Raw genomic sequence first — 18,557 nt, forward strand, 5'->3', positions numbered from 1 at the left:
AGCACACTGATGATGGTCACTGCTCTCCGTTTGCATGTTAGGCACATCTCTCATTATTGTAATTTAATTGTTATTTATGAGATCTATTGCATGTCTCTCCGTCCTAAAAGAGGGATCCCTCCTCAGCCACTCTTCTTGAGGTTTCTTCCATTTTTTGACCCCGTTACAGGGTTTTTTTTGGGAGTTTTTCCTTACGTGACGTGAGGGTCTAAGGACAGAGGGAAGTTATATGCTGTGAAGCCCCCTGAGGCAAACGGGTTTGTGATAAAGGGCTTTATAAATAAAATTGAATTGAAAATGAATTTGATCATAATTTCAATGACAGACCCATGGAAGAGTACTTCATTAAACAAGCAACATATTTGATAAAACTGGTTATAGACCAGAACCTCATTTGGAATACTTTTTTTTTTTTTTTTTTAACAAGACTGCAGAAAGAGAGCGACCGGAAGTTTTAGCCGAACGCGAGTTCATATAGTTGCATTCTCTCAACACAGTCACATCTCCACATTTGACGTACACTTTGAAGAAGGGCCTCATCTTCAGGTGATATCTGTAATTAAATGATTCACAATACTCAGATTACTGAAGTTTATTTTACAGATGTATCTGAGCCACAGGACTGGCAGAGATGCTCCAAAAAATAATGTTGCTTTACTTTTGTGTAATCATAATGTTAAAGGATAGGTTTTTAATTTTAAAAAATACAAGCTCATAAAATACAATATTACAACCTCTTTTGCAATGTGACTTTAATGAAAAGGCATTACAAAGGATATTTACATTAAAAGCAGTTTTTTAAGGCATGATAAATGACAATATTCCTGCTGGTTTTCTGGATCTTTAGTCTTTTAAGGTTTTTTGAAGCACAGCTTCATTTCCTGCTTGAACTGGTCAATATTGGGTTTCCTCTCAGAACATTTGCATTTAAAACTTACAATATCAAATGAAAAGATTTAAAATGAGGACATGACCTCTGTCCAGATACGTTTCCCATTAATGTAAATTAGTCTTAGTTCCACATATCAAAAACATGTTGAATATCAATCCAGAAAATGTTCACATAAATGCACTTATTAAATTGTTATCTTATATGTTGATGCCATGTTCGGACCCCATAGGACCCCATAAATTAGGACATGCCGAATGTGTTTGTGTTTGTGCCCCCCCCCCCAAAAAAAGAGCTCCAGTCTTAGCTTTACAAGTAAATTCTAAAAAAAAAAATAAAAAAAGAATTTTGTCATAGAAAACATAAGAGTTCATAAAATCAAATGTTTTGTGATACATTACCAAACAGGTAATTAACTGTCAATTGTGATGTTGTGATATGCATGTGAGTGTCAAGCCTGTTGTTTTTTGTTTTGTTTTGTTTTGGTTTTTTGCGATTTTTTTTACTACTTTATTATTTTAGATCTTTCTGCATTGGGTATTTTTACATTTAATACTTAAAATACTTTTTTCCTGAATATACATACTTTTACTTAAGCTAAGTAACAACTTCAGTGCCGCACTTTTACTTAACCCTTTGACACCTCAGCAAATGGGGTTTATTTCTTCAAAACCACAGGAAGAAGGTGACGAGCAAATTACTTATCTTGCTTTTGTGGACATTTTCCCTCGTTTTTTGACCTAAAAATAATAATTAAAAAAAACTCAGCTAATTTTAGGTAATTTCCTTGTCTGTTTTTTACCTCTTTGAAATTCGCGGGACATTTATTGCCAAGTTGAGAGAGAGTTTCTGGGGGAAAAAAAACGAATTTCTCAGGTTTCAACGGTTTAAATGTCTGTGAAGGTGTGTGAATACAGCACAAGAAAACTGATGCAAATCCAGGTGTGAAAGGGTTAAGTAAAGGAACCGCACGCTTTTTCCACCGCTGTTGAGTTAATAATTCTTCCATGAATACTTTTGAATACTTCGTCCAACGCTTAATAATTACATTTTATATTTGTATTTATTGTTTTAATCTATCGTTTAATATTGCAAAAAAAAACCCCACAAAAACGTGTGTTTTGATCATGTTTCGGAGCTCGGATTAGAGAAACAAACTAACGCGCCTCTCACTATATCAACAAATGAATGAAATGGAAATACAGCCGGCAGCAGCATTTCACTTCCCAGAGAAAATCATTCCCTCGCCGGCTAAACGAATCAATAAGCTCCGGTGAGCCTGGTCCACTCAGAGCTGGAGGACAGCTGAGCTGCTCAGCCAATAGGAAAGCGCACAAGATTTAGGTTAGATGCGCCATTTTGCTGCGTCCACAGCCATCCGGCAAGATGGTCCCCTTGCTTTGTCTCCCCTGACCGGAGTTGGTTCTGTATTCTGTGGCTATTCTTGCTTCTGTACCACCGAAAATCTGCTAATTGGACCGAGCTGGGTCACCTGTACCTAAATCTAAACGTCTGTCTGTCTGTCGAGGAATGACGACGATAAAAAGCAGGTAGGAAAACCGTTTAGCTTGTTTGTTTAGACGAGTCAATTGTGCATTGATTACAGTGCTAACGGCGAGCCGCGCCATACTGTAGGTGCCTACTGCTAGCTAGCAAGCTACGCTAGCTGAGTTGTAGCTGCACAGCCGGCAATGTTTAAATTCACACACACGCAGATTCAGACATGCATATGCGTACTGCACAGTGTTTTTTAAGTATGACTAAGATATAAAAACGGCGTTTTTTTTTGGTACAAACTCATCACATGGCTCGTAATGCTTTTGCTAAATGTTACATTACTACTTTGGATGCTACATGGCTGGCAGTTAGCGGTCTGCTTGGTACCATGGCATCGTCAGAAGGAGGGAAGGCCTGCGCGTGCATTTTTCGGTGCATGCCCATGCATTGGACCCCCATGCACTGCTGAGATTGCAATGTTGCCAGGGCAACGTGGGGCAGTGAAAAGAAGTAGTTCTGCAGTAACGGTAACTGCTAAACCTGCTAATGTTAGCGAGCCCAAACTTGGCATCCCCGATGGTCAGGAGTTCCTGTGTTGTCAAAACACTGAAAAGCTGCGTTGGTGACAAAGAAGCAGCTCCGTGCTACAAATGCAAGAGCGTGTGCTGTTGGTAACGTGAATTGGCTCTTTTTCTTTAACTGACACCGGATTTTTTGGTAATTTTTAGGCCTGGGAGTACTGAGTGGTAGCACAACACAGCTCGTAGCGATCTAATCAGCACATTATGATGACGCAAAACGGCACAATAAACAGCGGTGCCTCTTCCTGAGGAGTGACATGCTCCCGATACATGCACTGAAAAGCATGCAGGTAACGCTCATATTTGACTGTTTATGAATGTATAATCGTAGACGTTTTGTACTCTTGCGATCGTTTATTTCAACTGCTAATGAACTGTTTCGTAGTAAAGTTGCGTTTGTTACCCATAGACTGACGAAAACAACCTAAACATCGCCTGCAACCTTTGACTTTGTTAGTAACTGAAAAAAAACAGACCCTCTGCGACTCGCATCCCCAAGGAATATAATTGTGTGCAATTGTAATTATCTTTTTGTACAAATGAATATTACAAATGTCAACATAGTTATGTTTTGTTTATGCAATTGTCCTACACATTTGAGATAAAAAAGAAGGTATTTAGGGTTAGTCATAAAAGGCATTGAATTCATCAGCCTAAAAATAAGGCCTTAATTTGTATTAAAATGACTTATATTTGTCTTTGAAAAGTCTTAAAAATGCTCCGACGTGGGAAGTAGGATTTTATGTGTAAAATCTCTTTTTTTTAAATTAAATAACTTGATAAATTAATTTCCTTAAACTTGCCATGATGGAAATCCAAGCAGTGGAATCTCACATGCAGATTTAGAAACACCAGAAAATCAACCATAGTTTTTTCAACATTTGATGGAAAAATCGATTTTTTCACAAAACAAAAAAGGCTTTGTTTGGGCAAAAGTTGTAACACTGTGGAGGTATGTGGATTTAAAAAATGCTAGTGAAAAGTTGAAATTATGGATTTTTAAAAATAATTTAATCAAAAGCTGCTGTGTTTTTTTATTTTCCTCACCTGCTACAATTTAATGGGTGCTTTCCTGTTTTTTTGGGCTGGGCAGTATATCAATATAATGTTTATCAGGATATGAGACTAGATATTGTCTTAGATATTGAATATTGTAAATACCATCTTTTCCCTGGTTTTAAAGGCTGCATTACAAGAGAGTGATGTAACTTTCTGAACCTATCCAGATGTTGTAGTTTTTCTATTATTTGCTTTAACCCTTTTATTTATCAAACATCTAATTGTATTTAATGTTTTTGAAATCACTGATAGTAAACCCCACAACATGATTGCAATATTGATATTGTGGTATTTGTTAAAAATATCATGATATTTGGTATTCTCCTTATCGCCCAGCTTTACTGTCTTTTATACAATTTGTGTATTTCTTGCTTTTCCTTCAGTTGAAGATTTGAGCCTTAAGTCTTGTTAAAGGCAGCCTGCTTTGAAATAAACAAAATACACAAATGGTTGAAATGGAAACACAAACTATGGAAATACAGAAACAGTGAAATTGCAACATCATGGATAAATCCGTACATGGACTTTGTGATTCAACATTGTTCAGCATCTAGACATGCCAGGATGTTAATTTGGAAACAAATCTCTCTCCAGGTAAAATGAGTCTGGCCTCTTCTGAATCACACCTTGACCAAATGTCAGAAAAAGCAGATGAGGTAAGTATAAAGCCTCTTTGCAAGTTAGATAATATGTTTGGACCTCTATGTTTATGATACTGAAAAAAATAAACCAAGCATTTTAGTCATACATGTACTGGTTCTGTCACAGTATTAAAATAAATCTTGTATCCTTGTCAGCCTGGTAGCTCAACAGAAACAATGAAGCCCTCCTCTTCTCGCAACAAGAGGTGAGAAGCCGTTTTCTTTAATGTGACTGTTATTTTGTTTGCAGTTGGATGTTCTCAAAAGACACAACTTGCAATATTAAACTCATGTGCCAACTCATTTTAGGAAGTCCACTACTGTAGCTAAGCACACTGGACTAAATGAATCCGACACCTCAGCAGAGAGTGAAAATGAAGGCGCCACCTCTGACGACCCCTCAGACAATAACACAAGCAGCAAATCTAAAGGTATGAACGGTGCAGGTACTTGTTGCTCATGATCAAAATATTGTTGATGCTGACTAGGATGCTGATTTGAGAGATTTCTGCTTTTGCCTCTGATTAGGCACTTTAGTGATGAGGCCAGCTGGGAATGAAAATAAAGGCGCCATGAAGCTCAGAGTGGATTTTAAACAGAAACATACAGGTAACTTAATTTCAGTTTTTGGAGACTATATACTTTTGGTATGTGGATGTTCACAAGAGAACATGCATAGGATCTGATGTAAATAAGGTGGATGGCCTTAAAATAGTGAATCATTTAGTGATCGAGAAAAAAGTGAGAGGAAGAAAATCACAATAATGAATTTCTTTTCTCTTTGTCACAGATGATACCCTGCAGAAGAAAGTAAACTGCACTGCCTGTGGAAAACAAGTAAACCAGTTTCAGCGCAACTCTGTGTACGAGCATCCTGCACTCAAAGTACTTATTTGCAAGGTAGGAAAGTTGAAATAATTACGTATTACAAATACTTTCATTCATTCTCTCCGTTCTTGATGTATGATCGCATGGTTTTCTCTTCCTCAAGTCATGCTACAAGTATTACACAAGTGATGACATCAACAGAGACTCTGATGGGATGGATGAACAGTGCAGGTAAGGCATTTTAATCAAGACAACAAAATAATTACATATATTTTTTCAGGTGACAAAGATGAACAGTAGAAGTACAGAGCAAACTTCTTATATTGATTACTTACATCCTGCTCAAATTCATTACAAGAATACAATTATTATAGCAACTTTATTTTGATTTGCTTTATTTTAAATTCAGATTATCTAATTGACATTTGTATATTGATTATATCTATGCAGCGCAATGAAATGTACAGCCTCACTACATATTGAATTTTAGTTACAGTTTCAAAGCACACTGCAGCTGCATTATCAATGCATTTTTTGAGGGCGGCTTCAACCACAGGTGCTTTCCCTGGGTACATTTGTTCTCTGTCGCCATCAAGGCTGTTTTTGAGGGAAGGGAATTATTTTAACCACATTTCCACTGTTAAAAGACATGTAGTCTAACACTGTAGCCTTCGCTGAGGATCAAAAAAGGATTAAGACATTGGACGTTGAGTTGATCTTGATCATTTCTGTATGACATGGAATTAGCACAAAAGCTTGTTTTTTGGAGCGGTGTTCAAAGTTACTTGCTACATACCCTAAAACTCAGTTGAACTTTTCCCCCTCAGGTGGTGTGCTGAAGGTGGCAAGCTCATCTGCTGTGACTACTGCAACAACGCCTTCTGCAAGAAATGCATCCTACGTAATCTGGGCAGGAAGGAGCTTTCACTCATCACTGATGAGAACTCAAAGTGGCACTGCTATGTCTGCAGGTCAGAACCCCTCCAGGATCTAGTCTCCAAATGCCACCGCATCATGGAAAAACAAGAACAGCAACTCAAGCAACGGACAGCGGACAAAAGAGAGGAACGTGAAAGCAAGAGACACAAGAGCAAACCAGTCAAAGAGCACAAAGTAGTAGTCAATGGGAAAGAACATACCGAAGGCTCAGGGACCATGACATTCTCCTACAAAAAACTGCAGGTACCCAAAGAACTTATAAAGAAAACAAAAAAACTTGTTGAAACAACAACTGGTCTGAACAACACATTCATCCAGTTCATACAGCAGGCAGCCGAGGAGCAGGGGGAGAAGTCTATCAGGTATCGGCATTTGAAAGCCTTCAAGGCCGTGCTTGCTGATTTGAAAAAGGCCCACAGTGCTTTGGAGGAGGCTTTGGAGCCCGAATTCAAAAACATGGAGCTGCAGAATGGTAACGAAGGACAGCATATTGTGAGAAAGAGCACTAATGTTGTGGCCCTGGTAGAAAACGACCATGTGGATAATACGGTGGTTGCGGTTGAGAAGGTTGAAGCAGCAGAGGAGGCTGATGCTGGAGAGGAGCATGACGTAGCTGAGGAGGATGACGTAGTGGAGGATGCTGACATAGCCGAGGAGGATGATGCAGCTGAGGAGGATGACGTAGCTGACGAAGCTGACATAGCTGAGGAGGCTAATGCAGCAGAGGAGGCTGACGTAGCAGAGGAGACCAACGAGGAGCAGCATAATGAGCAGGAAGTGGACAATGATCAAGTGTCAGATAAGACTCAAGTGAAAGATAGCCAAACAGAAATTGATCCAACCAAAAAGATAATTAAAACTGAAGTATGTGATGATGCACTAGTGTCGGCTGGTGAGCTGTCCCTAGATCATGACATTATGTCTGTGCCTCCTTCTGTTCCCGAAGAGCTTTTTCAGATGGTAGAGAGTCTTGCAGACTCCACCATGCTCTCGCAGACTGACACAGATTTAGTCACAGATGCTGATACAAAGTCGATTGGAAAAATGACAGACTCTCAACCCAGCCAGCCCAAGGTGAAGAACCTCATAGTTAAACTGACTCCTGTGCCAGTTGTGACGACACGAGGGTCAAGGTCCTTCAGGTCCAAAAACAAAGAAAAAGATGGAGAGGCGCAAGAAAAGAGTGAAGAAAAATGCATGGAGGGAAAAGACAACGCTTCTGATGCTGCAGAAGGGACAGAGAGCCCACCACCAGGCCGTCGCTCGAGCAGACAGAAGACCACTCCCCTGAGGAAGCAGGCTGAGAATCAGGACAAGGAGGAGTCCTCTGAGTCAGAGTCTGAGAAAGATGGTCAAAATCAGGTGAAATCCTCCAAGAATACTAAAAAAGAGGATGGGGAGGAGACCAAGGATTCAGAGAAAAAGATGGATGACTCTGACTCGGATGAAATTCCTAACATACTGCTGGAGAAAGCTGCGGCAGGCCACAGCACAGACGAAGAACAAGGAAGCACAAGTGCTAAAAAGTGTTTATTCAAACTAAACAACACATCCAAAAAGGATGCAGACAAAGCGTCCAAACGCAAAAGGAAGTCCGAAAGCTCCGATTCAGATTTGGAGAACAAAAGTAAGAAGACACCCAAGAAGAAGAAACAGAATGACTCAGACTCCAGCAACTCTGACTCTGACCAGGAGGAGGAGACAAAGAGTAAAAAGGTAGCAAAACGAAGATCTAGCCGTGTAAAGAAACAAGACGAAGCAAAAGAGGAAGACAGAAAGTCACCGGAGAAGAAGGGAGCCAAGTTGAAAAGGTCTTATGAAAAGAAGCGCAAGGGAAGTAGCCCCAGAGCAGCCTCCAAGCTGCAGTCTTCCTCCAGCGAGGATGAGGAGGAGCAGCAGGCTGAAGAGGACTCTGGAGAGGACAGTGACGAGCAAAAGATCAAACCCATTGTGGAGGATAACTTGGTGGGAAGTAGTGGCCCTTTTCATCAATCCTCAGGTAATTTGGTCTGAAAGAGAGGAGTGTGAAGTGGTGCTCAGCAGTTTTGGTACTGCACTTATTCTCTTTATTGCTGAGAGTTGGCTAAAAAATATGGATATTCCTCTCTGTGTCTGTACGGTAAATATTTAGCTGGAGCCAGTAGGAGGTGAGTCTAACTTAGCACAGGGGTTTATAAATTGCGGGGCAGGCCTCGCTGGGTGGAGTTTAGAGCCTCTGTGAAGGGGAGTGTGATCAGGGGAAAAATATGGAGTGAAACAAACTTGAAGGGAAAATATGAGCTTGCGTAATTGCTTTCACAATTATTGTCAATGATTGATTAAAAAATTGTCAGGTTGGGAGCATGAAGTTTTTTACTTTTCTGAAGGGGGGGGGTGACAGCAAAAGTTTAGGAAACTACTGGCTTAGCATAAAGCCTGGCTGGTTTTGTCAAAAGGTAAAAAACCACCCACCAGCAACTCTAAAGCTCACTGCCTGAAATAACTGTGAAGTTGTCTCTACCAGTTTGCAGACAATTCTTGACAAGACAGAAAATAAGTATGTTTTGCAAAATGTGAAATTACTCTTTCATTAACACTGAGTGTGCTACTTTTATTGTGTAGGAGACGAAGAGGACGATAAAGAGAAAGTCCCTCCAGTTTACGAAGATGATGACGATGATGATCCTGAAAACAGGTACTGACAAAGCAAATTGTAAAGATCAAGGGTTATGTGGAGATCATTTAAGGTCCACAATGAAATGATTTCTATTACTGAGTAGTTGCTGTTGTGTTAGTATTTAGAGAAAAGCGAAGGATTTGAATTGTCTGTCAGGTAGAGCGGTTTGACCTTATATATGAGGGGGTCCAGTGCTAAGACTCCCAATTTGGTTCTCACTGAAGAGAGCTGTGTTTTCATTTTTAAATACTTAAGAACGTGTCCTTAGGGCAGCATTTCTCTCTGTTTAATCTCTTTGAATCTGTCTTGCAACCCATAGCAATGTCATAATTTCATGATATTTCTACAGACTGCTGTGCTTCCATCAGTTATTCATTTATGAGCTCCAAGGAGAAATGGATGATCACATTCCTGTAATATTCCAGTTGCAAATTGTTGTATAGTCTACTTATCTAATCTAATGAAAAGAGTCTCAGACTGTATGTCCTTTCGATTCTCGTGACAACCCTTCATCTGATCATTTTTATACTGAGGACCCAAGTGCGAGTTCTTGAGATCTATGGGACATATTTATCGTGACGACAGAGTGATGTTGACACCTGCAAAGCAAATTCTGCCTGTTACACCTCTGCAGGGTCTTCAGCTGGCAGCGAACCTTCTTTGATGTTTGGCCCCTGACCATCTCAGGGTGGCGGGGCAGCGGTCAGGGACATTTCCCTGGAGCTACCTGCAGCTGGATTTAGATAGTCAGGTGGTCCCACTACAATGTTGTTTCTCAGTTCTTTCGGCTCTTCTTGTAGCCAGAGCCGAAAGCATTCCTTTTAAGCATCTTCTGAGAGATCTTTTAGGACTTAATTGACTTTGGCTGCAGTGAAGCCAATATCTCTCAGCTTGATCAGCGTTTGGTTGATGGGGTCACGAAGCAACAGAAGCTGACTTTCACTGGATAGGTTGTTGTTCTCCAGCTTGTCTCTTGGTATTCTTCTGCCACTAGTTCAGTATACCGCAACTTTTTCCTTTCATACAGATTGTAAGATGGGACTCTGAATGACAGAATTATTGTTAGGTCGCACTAAGACCAACAAACTGATTTATTTCTGTGGTCATTTTCAGCCCAGTAACTGTAACGTTCAAAGATCTATTTTTAAACATGGTGGTCTGACCTATCTGATGTTTCTGCTGTGTGTATTTATCTGCTGTGTTGCTTTGCTAGCATCTTTGATAAACCTAATCTCAGGGCAGTGATGCCAAACAGTGTATTGCTTTGGTGTTCACAGAAAAATGTATTTTATCCACCTAAAAAGATGAACCTAAAAAAGACAAATCGATATCAGTCTAAGTGTGCGCTGTATTTTAAATATCTCCACTGCTTTACCTTAGACATGACACAGACCAGAGTCTGGACATGTTATATTGTAGCTAACTAAAACAACGTAATTTTCAGAATGTTGTTCCCAGAAATAGCCTGGTCCCAAACAGGTAGCTGTTAGCAAATCACGAGTATGCTTTAGCATTGCAAGGGGAAGCAGCTAAGTCATGGCAGGTGTATTGCACAAGAAAGCACAGTGTCGAGTGTGAAATTGTTTGGATGAGTGGTTCTTGAGAGAGAGCTGAAAGCAGTAATCAACCCAACAGGCACATTTTGAATGGGCACTGCACTAGTAATAGTATATTGCAGGAAATATATATATTTTTTCTTGCGAGATATTGCATTTTTTCAATTATATGTTCACAAAGACTAATTAATTATTTGTTAAAAGGTCACATGATTTAAGCCAATAATCATTTTAAATTTCAGTCTTTATTTGTGATTTTTTACTTGATTTTTTGGGTGTTAATGTGATGATGTAAACCTACTTCACATTATTTTTTCTGTTTGTGTTTTTCTTTCTTTTTCTTCTGAAGGATTGCGAAGAAAATGCTTCTTGCCCAAATAAAATCTAACTACTCTTCTGGAGCAGAGAGCTCCTCTGATAATGAAGACGATAAGGATGAAAAGTCCCCCAAGAAAAGTAAAAAAGATGAAGATGAAGAGCAGCAAGGTAGCATACATGTGCTAAATATACCTAGTGGTTTACAGATGAGCCTCTTTTACTGTGTACCGACTCAAACTATTTGCTTCTGTTTTTGAAGATGAGGATTCAGAAGACTCAAGCTCTGAGGTTGAAGTGAAGAAGCGTGGAAGACGCCACAGATTGCTTCGCCATAAACTCTCGCTGAGTGAGGGGGAATCAGGGGAGGAGAAATCTTCCAGCAAAGAGAAGAAGAAAAAGGGGTCCAAGAAGAAAGGTTATTTTCAATGTTGTTATTTACCCTGTGTGTCATGTGTAAGAAAATGGGTGCCTAAATTGTAACTCTGATACGGGCAAGTGACTTTGTTCTTTGTGTTTGTCTGTCAGTGAACAGCGATGACTCTTCAGATTCAGACTTTGAGAAGTCAGAGTCCAGTGCAGAGTCAGGGATAAGCGAGGAGCTCAGTGAATCAGAAAACGAGGGGAAGCGTCGAAAGACCAGGTGAGAAGAGGGAGAACTTCACCTAATCAGTAGTAATATTTTTATGCCACTGGATCTGGATTGATTTCTTGTTGCTGTTGCTCAGAGGGATTCTGTTTTGTGTCTGTAGATCTTCGAAGAAGAAGGATGACGAGAAACAGAGAAGTTACAATCAGAAGAAGAAGCGACGAAGGATCAAAGTTCAAGACTCTTCTTCCAGCAATGAGAAGGTGCTTTAATATTCAGTGCACTCGGTAGTCGTCTTGAACCGTCCCAGAGTTTCTTTTTTTCTGTGGCAGGATCTGCCAGGTGGAGGTGATGGACCCACATAACATTTACGAGTCAAGTCATGCATGACACATAAAATGTTATTTGAACTTCCCCCTGAAGTGTGTTGTGAGGATTATTGAGGGCACAAATTAATCATATGGTTGCTTGGCTACTGATCATAGGAAGTGAATTTTTTCCTAAGGGCTGAAGATCAGAGGGTTGAATTTAATGTTCATTTCCACAGAGTGGAGAGGGAGATGATGACGACGGAGACGAAGAAGGGCGGAAAGGACGCAAGAAGATCCGCAAAATCCTGAAGGACGACAAGCTGCGGACAGAGACGAGAGATGCTTTGAAAGAAGAAGAGGAGAGGAGAAAACGTATAGCTGAGAGAGAGGCACTCAGGAAGAAACTTCGAGAGGTAAAAATGAAATTTTCTGCAGTTCATCTGAAGCACAGACTGTGTGTTCAAAGCCCTGAGCTATTACATTCCCGACACCCGTGTTGGTTAGTCTCCTCATAATACTGCATTCCAGGTGAATTGTCCCAAGACCTCACGCTACATTATGATACAGTTTGAAGATTTTCCCCAGTTTTTAGAGGAAGAACTTGCTGGCTGAGAAGCGCTCTATTGTTTAGATACTGAAACAAATGATGGATGTGTGGACAAGATATAACCACTCTGAGTCCAGCAGACTGTTAACAGTCTAGCGTGCTGCTGATTTACTGTCTGTCAGATCAAACAGTTGGAGAGTCCACTTTGCTTAAAGTAATTAAACTCCAAAAATGTGCTCATCAGTCAGACTGAGCAGGATGGCATTAGTCTGATAAGAAGCTGTTGTTTTACACCTGTGATCAGTATGTGCATCTACAACTGTTAAATAACAGCACAGTTAACCTGTACCTTTTCACGTGTGTTTTACCGTGATTTTGCAAAATAAAAGACCCAGCCATTAGTCTTATTGGTGTCACCTAAAATCCAGAAATTTAGTCATGTATAGATATAAATGTATCTGGCCAGTCAGGTAACAAGTCAGATTTATAGCTGGCAGCCAGACCTACTAAGTAACAGTCTTGTGAGAAACCCTGTAATTTAAATTGAACTATGTCGAAATACAATTTTGTGTTTGCTGTTTATTTTTGTATAGTGTTACTAAATAGTTAGGGATGCCATGGTAAGGAAATTTCCCACCGGATTTAAACTCGTGACAACACTATTTTTACCGATTACATTTGATATTTTACAAGAGAAGATATTTCCCAATGACACACAATGTCTGTAGAGCACTTTATTAAGTTACTGCTAATGCTAACCAAACAGTTCTTACTGCTGCGGCTTCAGATGAAAGCATTTAACTGGTAAAACACAATTCGACTTTTATTGTGAAGTAGTTAGAGGAAATGCAATGTGCTCACCAGTGAGATTAGCACTAATGCCATCATTCATTAACAATCCATCCACAAAACAAGACGGTCATCTTGGCGGTTGTTAAAGCAGATCAGTTTGAGTGATGAAACAAGAAGTAGCAGCCACAGTGATCTTACAGATAAAGAGCTGCAGGTGACAGTTGCACACCTCTGACCTCTTAGACATGTAAACAACTCCTTATTCCTTATTAATGTTATCATGATCTCTGTTAGCATTGGGTTTTAATCTGAAATATTGTCAAATAGCCATTTTTTGCTTTTCTGTTTAACATCAAATAATCAACCATCATCTTGTCAGTCAATTCTCTTCACTCTCATCACACCTATTGCTATTATAGTACTAGCTTGCTTGCACTAACAACTCTGTAACTTAGCATGCCTGAGTTAGGCTCTGATAGTTGTGCTTTGCTTTCCTGATTATTAGATTTTAAATCATACAGTATAACCACACACTTGTATAGACTGTAGATGTTATAAACTTGATGAAGCATCAGAAGTTGTGTAATCTGGGGTGGAAGGACTGCATGATGTGGGGCTCTCATGGAGTCTATCTGTATAAACACGTATCTTATGTGTACAAATTAACTAAACATAGAAACGTTTTAATTAAATTGAGATGACAAATTATATCTTGTGCATAAAAATTAATAAAATGCAGCCTCAATTTCTTTATTTTTTGTGTGTATGGCAGCCTGGGTAATATAGTTATATGATAAAATTGTGATAAAATTATATTTGTTTGACTCCTCTGCCTCGATCCTTCTTCAGGTGATTATGGTGGAGGAATCTTCCCAGATTACGTGTCCCATTACGACCAAGCTAGTGCTGGACGAGGATGAAGAGACCAAGGAGCCGCTGGTGCAGGTGCACAGGAACCTTGTCACAAAGCTCAAACCTCACCAGGTGGATGGTAAGTGAATTCGGTCACACAAAAAAAAAATCAACATGGATGAACTAGAATATTAGCCAACGCAACCTTGCATGTGAACCTTGCCTAGATGCTCTGGACTAATGTCTGCCCCTCTGTTTTTGTGTTTTGTTCCAGGGGTACAGTTCATGTGGGACTGCTGCTGTGAGTCTGTGAGGAAGATCAAGAAGTCCTCTGGCTCGGGCTGCATCCTTGCCCACTGCATGGGTCTGGGGAAAACTCTGCAGGTATGTAGGAGAGAGCAGCATGCCTTTCTACACTAAAGCTTTGCAATAAAGAAAAACAGAAGCATTACATTAATCTGAAGCTGATGATTTCAGAAATGACAAGACTATGTATGTCTGTCTTTCCCTCTGATAATTTAGTACATATTTATGTACCTGGAATTGCTTATTTAGTTTTAAAGTAATGAAATGGAATTGGATTGTCTGAGCTAAATAAAACAGCAATAAACTCATTTGTAAAACATTGTTTTTTCACACTTTCTCATTAAATCACTAAATTCATCATCTCATTCATCATCTCATGTTGACTGCTTTTACTTTATGGAACTGCCAGCCTTGTGCAAGCATCAATACAATTGTGTTATGTGTCACAAACCTACATTATACACACATGACATATGCTATATATGTCATAACTCTGAATTTCACATGTGTACTGACACCTTGAGCCTGTTTCACTCTGAAGAGTTATGTCAGTGACCTGAGTGGTGTCTGGTGTTAAACCATGTAAAAGTGTAGTTCTGTTTTTGCCCTGTAGGTGGTGACATTACTTCACACCTTGCTGCTTTGTGAGAGGCTTGACTTCTCTACAGCACTTGTAGTTTGTCCCCTGAACACTGTCCTTAATTGGCTCAATGAGTTTGAGAAGTGGCAAGAAGGAATGAAGGATGATGAGAGTTTAGAGGTAAGGACTTGTTTTTGTAACCTTTCAAAGTTGTTTCTGGTTGTCAAGGCTGCCATTGTGTTTTTTTTTTTTTGTGTGTGTGTGTGTCTGTGCGTGTGTGCGTGTGCGCTCGTTTATCACCCTCTTTATTTATGTGTATCTTTCATTTACCAGGTGACGGAGCTGGCCACAGTAAAGAGGCCACAGGAGCGAGCATACGCCCTCCAGCAATGGCAAGAATCGGGTGGTGTAATGATTATTGGCTATGAGATGTACCGAAACCTGACGCAGGGCAGGAACATCAAGAGCAAGAAGCTCAAAGAGACCTTTCAGAAGACACTAGTAGATCCAGGTACAGTGATGTGTAATGCTTCTGTATTTAAGCTCTAAGTTGGGGCAAACAAAAGTTTAAAACAACTCCTTAATACACAAGCTATTAATAATGAGAGTGTGTATAGAATCCCTTTGTTTTGTTCTAATGGGAACCACTTTGACTTAAGTGATCTCAAAGAGGACAGTTTTGTAGCAGTGTCCTTACGCTGATCAATCATATCTTAAATTAATGCAGCTTTTAATCGCTTAATGACATTTCCATTATTGTTGGTTCAGAATACAAAATGTTGGTTGTGCTAGTAGAAAGGATTAAGGACTGCTGTTAAAGTTCTTCAACTGATGAGTCTTTTAAGCATGACTGGTTAGTGTTCAAAAACAATTTGCTATAATTGGCCTTAAATCTTTGCATTCAAGCTGAACTGATCATTGAAAGATTAAAAGGGGGAGGAGAAGTCCAAAATACATCACTTTGTTGTTACACTACTTTCCAGCTTATAATGAGTGAATATGTATTTTCAAATATGTCTCCACCTATACATTACTGTGATGAGCTTTTCTTTTTCTTCTCCTTTATTCTCTCCAGGTCCAGATTTGGTAATCTGTGATGAAGGTCACATCCTGAAGAACGAGGCGTCTGCTGTGTCCAAAGCAATGAACTCCATCAGGACGAGGAGGAGGGTTGTGCTGACTGGAACGCCTCTGCAAAACAACCTTGTTGAATGTGAGACTCCATTGTTAAATTTTATGTGTTTGTGTAATCCTAATTTAATTAGATAGTCTCATTGTGATTAAGTTATTTTTTTATGACTTGAATAGAAATATTCACAAGAATATAGTCAACAAAACTGAAAAGGGAAACCATAGCAACACAACTACACAATAAAAAAGCAGTTATAAAAATAAAAAAAATAAAAAAAAGTCTAAATAAAGATAATAAAGTCTCTGAGGGGAATGTAAGACTCTAGTGTGAGGTTAGTTTGCAGTTCCTTTCATTGTGCATTATACCGTAATCCAGTTCTGCCAACATCAGTGGTTACAGATGGGACATCTGAGGTCAAGTGTGGTTGTGGATGTCTCATCTGAAACTGTCGTTATCTCCTCACCAGACCACTGCATGGTGAACTTCATCAAGGAGAACCTACTGGGGTCAATTAAAGAGTTCAGGAACCGCTTCATTAACCCCATTCAGAACGGTCAGTGCGCAGACTCCACACTACAAGATGTCCGGATTATGAAGAAGAGAGCTCACATCCTCTATGAGATGCTGGCCGGCTGCGTCCAGGTGAAAAAAACTGTCTAGAATAGTTGATTTTTGTTCTTTTTTGACCTCCTTCTCTTTGCTTCCTATGACAAGTGATTTATTTTTGACTCCCACAGAGGAAAGATTACACGGCTCTCACCAAGTTCCTGCCTCCCAAACATGAATACGTGTTGTCTGTCAGAGTCACTCCGATCCAGTGTAAACTCTACAGATACTACCTGGAGCACTTCACAGGTGAGAACCATGATCAAATCAACAGGAGCTCAGAGCAGTGAAAATGGCAGTGCCACTTGCTCTGATCTTCTTGGGTGTTAGGAGCTGCAGAGCCTCAAGGGGCTGCTAGCAGAGCTTAACAGTGTCAGGTCTGACTGCCCAGACAGGGATTAAGTCGAGTCTCAGACTAGAACAAAATTCAATTGAGAATTTCACTGGAAAACATGCATAGACTAGGACAAGGCTAAATCGTTCTGCTGTTTCTCTTAAAAGTGCTCTCTTAACTGGATGTCTTTTACTCGGACAAGGTTTTTAGATAAGTGGAAGGCCTTTCTGGTCTCTCGCTTTTTCATGCTGCATTGTTAAGTCGTTTAGTGGACTTTCCTCTCAGAATGTGGCCCGGGACATGTGTGTGTGTGTGTGTGTGTGCGTGCGTGCGTGCGTGAGTTAGAGTGGCAGCTGGCAGAGTGCCGCAGGCAGGGTTTAAGCCCAGTTTCCCACGTCTCCCTAATGAAGAGCTCTGGGAGAGAGAGGGAACAGAGGGTGGGGGGTAAAAGGGGGGAATGTGGGGGCATAAAGGAAAGGGAAAGAAATTTAGAGAAAGGAGGGGCCAGAGGTTTTACTCCAAAAGCGAAAACAAAGAACAGGAGAGCCGGTATGTAAGAAGAGCAGTGATTGGGGGGGTTAGGTGTTACGTGCTGTGGCTCATTAGGCCAGGTTGTGCACAGGGCACAGCACCGTAGTTGTGACTGTGGCTTTGGACCTCCACAGTGGTGTTTTTGGACCCAAGACAACCGGTCAGAGTGGGGAAAGGCCGCAAATGTTTCCTCCTTTTGCTGCTGCTTATGTAAAAGCTAGGGTAACTTCTGACCCCTGTGGGTCAGTGCAGTTACCATTACTTTTTATATCAGACTTCATAAGTTATAGTTCTGGATATATATCTGACACTCGATGCTTAGTATGATTTGATTTTGTGTACCTGACTCAGAAATAGGCCAGTCAAGTCTGATATGGCTGTTTCAAATACAAATAAAAATACTGAATATATTTTTATTATTATTATTATTATTATTATTATTTTTACAAGTTTAAACGAGCTGCTCTGCACACTGACTACCAAAAAAAAAAAAGGGACCGCTCAACTTGAAGCAATTTCAGTCGACTGAGGGGTCTCCGACTAATGATTTGAATCTCAGCCCTTGTTTGTTCAGTGTCAGGTGGTTAGGGGCAGACATCAGTGTTAAAGGCCCATACTAGTACACCCTGTGCCCCCACCACGTAGCTTTTACCCCTCTGTTTTGCGCATTCACAACTAGGGGTAGGTTGTCCCGATTTGTTTTGGGATTTAGGGGTTGGGCAAAGTGTTAGGGCAAAGTGAAGCACACCTGAGTGTTATGAGAAATTATTGGCAAGAAGGCTGCATAAGCAACAAAAGAAACCTACAAATGTTTTTTTTTCTTCATTATTAAAGACTTAAAAATTACAAAACCATTGTATTATCTTGGTTTAATGTCATTTCTCGTTTGCTGATTTCTTGGTAACTAACTAGCTTTACTAGTTTGAAGTTTTTTTTTCTTTTTTTATCTCTAATTTGATGATTTGTTTGATCGATTGATTGCATGTAGCTTTATTTGTGAACAATTCATTAGCGTA

The 18,557-nt window shown here is 40.0% G+C and overlaps 1 protein-coding gene across 2 annotated transcripts in view; it reads left to right on the forward strand.

Annotated features, from left to right (window-relative positions):
* Positions 1 to 2,240: 2,240 nt before the first annotated feature.
* The window catches only part of atrx (ATRX chromatin remodeler), a 42,818-nt gene continuing 26,501 nt past the window's right edge, over positions 2,241 to 18,557 (forward strand). Inside the window, exons 1-22 of one of the 2 annotated variants that reach the window (XM_088081202.1) lie at positions 2,241 to 2,439; positions 3,115 to 3,257; positions 4,621 to 4,682; positions 4,824 to 4,873; positions 4,977 to 5,098; positions 5,196 to 5,276; positions 5,458 to 5,567; positions 5,659 to 5,726; positions 6,323 to 8,433; positions 9,036 to 9,108; positions 10,996 to 11,132; positions 11,224 to 11,379; positions 11,490 to 11,604; positions 11,714 to 11,813; positions 12,098 to 12,274; positions 14,050 to 14,191; positions 14,327 to 14,436; positions 14,972 to 15,118; positions 15,272 to 15,449; positions 16,014 to 16,151; positions 16,537 to 16,712; positions 16,808 to 16,925. In XM_088081202.1, the coding sequence (XP_087937328.1) occupies positions 4,626 to 4,682; positions 4,824 to 4,873; positions 4,977 to 5,098; positions 5,196 to 5,276; positions 5,458 to 5,567; positions 5,659 to 5,726; positions 6,323 to 8,433; positions 9,036 to 9,108; positions 10,996 to 11,132; positions 11,224 to 11,379; positions 11,490 to 11,604; positions 11,714 to 11,813; positions 12,098 to 12,274; positions 14,050 to 14,191; positions 14,327 to 14,436; positions 14,972 to 15,118; positions 15,272 to 15,449; positions 16,014 to 16,151; positions 16,537 to 16,712; positions 16,808 to 16,925 (4,366 nt within the window). In that variant the 5' untranslated portion in view covers positions 2,241 to 2,439; positions 3,115 to 3,257; positions 4,621 to 4,625. The remainder of the gene's footprint in view (positions 2,440 to 3,114; positions 3,258 to 4,620; positions 4,683 to 4,823; positions 4,874 to 4,976; positions 5,099 to 5,195; positions 5,277 to 5,457; positions 5,568 to 5,658; positions 5,727 to 6,322; positions 8,434 to 9,035; positions 9,109 to 10,995; positions 11,133 to 11,223; positions 11,380 to 11,489; positions 11,605 to 11,713; positions 11,814 to 12,097; positions 12,275 to 14,049; positions 14,192 to 14,326; positions 14,437 to 14,971; positions 15,119 to 15,271; positions 15,450 to 16,013; positions 16,152 to 16,536; positions 16,713 to 16,807; positions 16,926 to 18,557) is intronic. The other variant, XM_088081201.1, reaches the window with a different exon arrangement.

The sequence above is a fragment of the Plectropomus leopardus genome, chromosome 8 (genome assembly GCF_026936395.1).
Source record: "Plectropomus leopardus strain MGB_pleo_1.0 chromosome 8, ASM2693639v1, whole genome shotgun sequence".
Lineage (NCBI taxonomy): Eukaryota > Metazoa > Chordata > Actinopteri > Perciformes > Serranidae > Plectropomus > Plectropomus leopardus.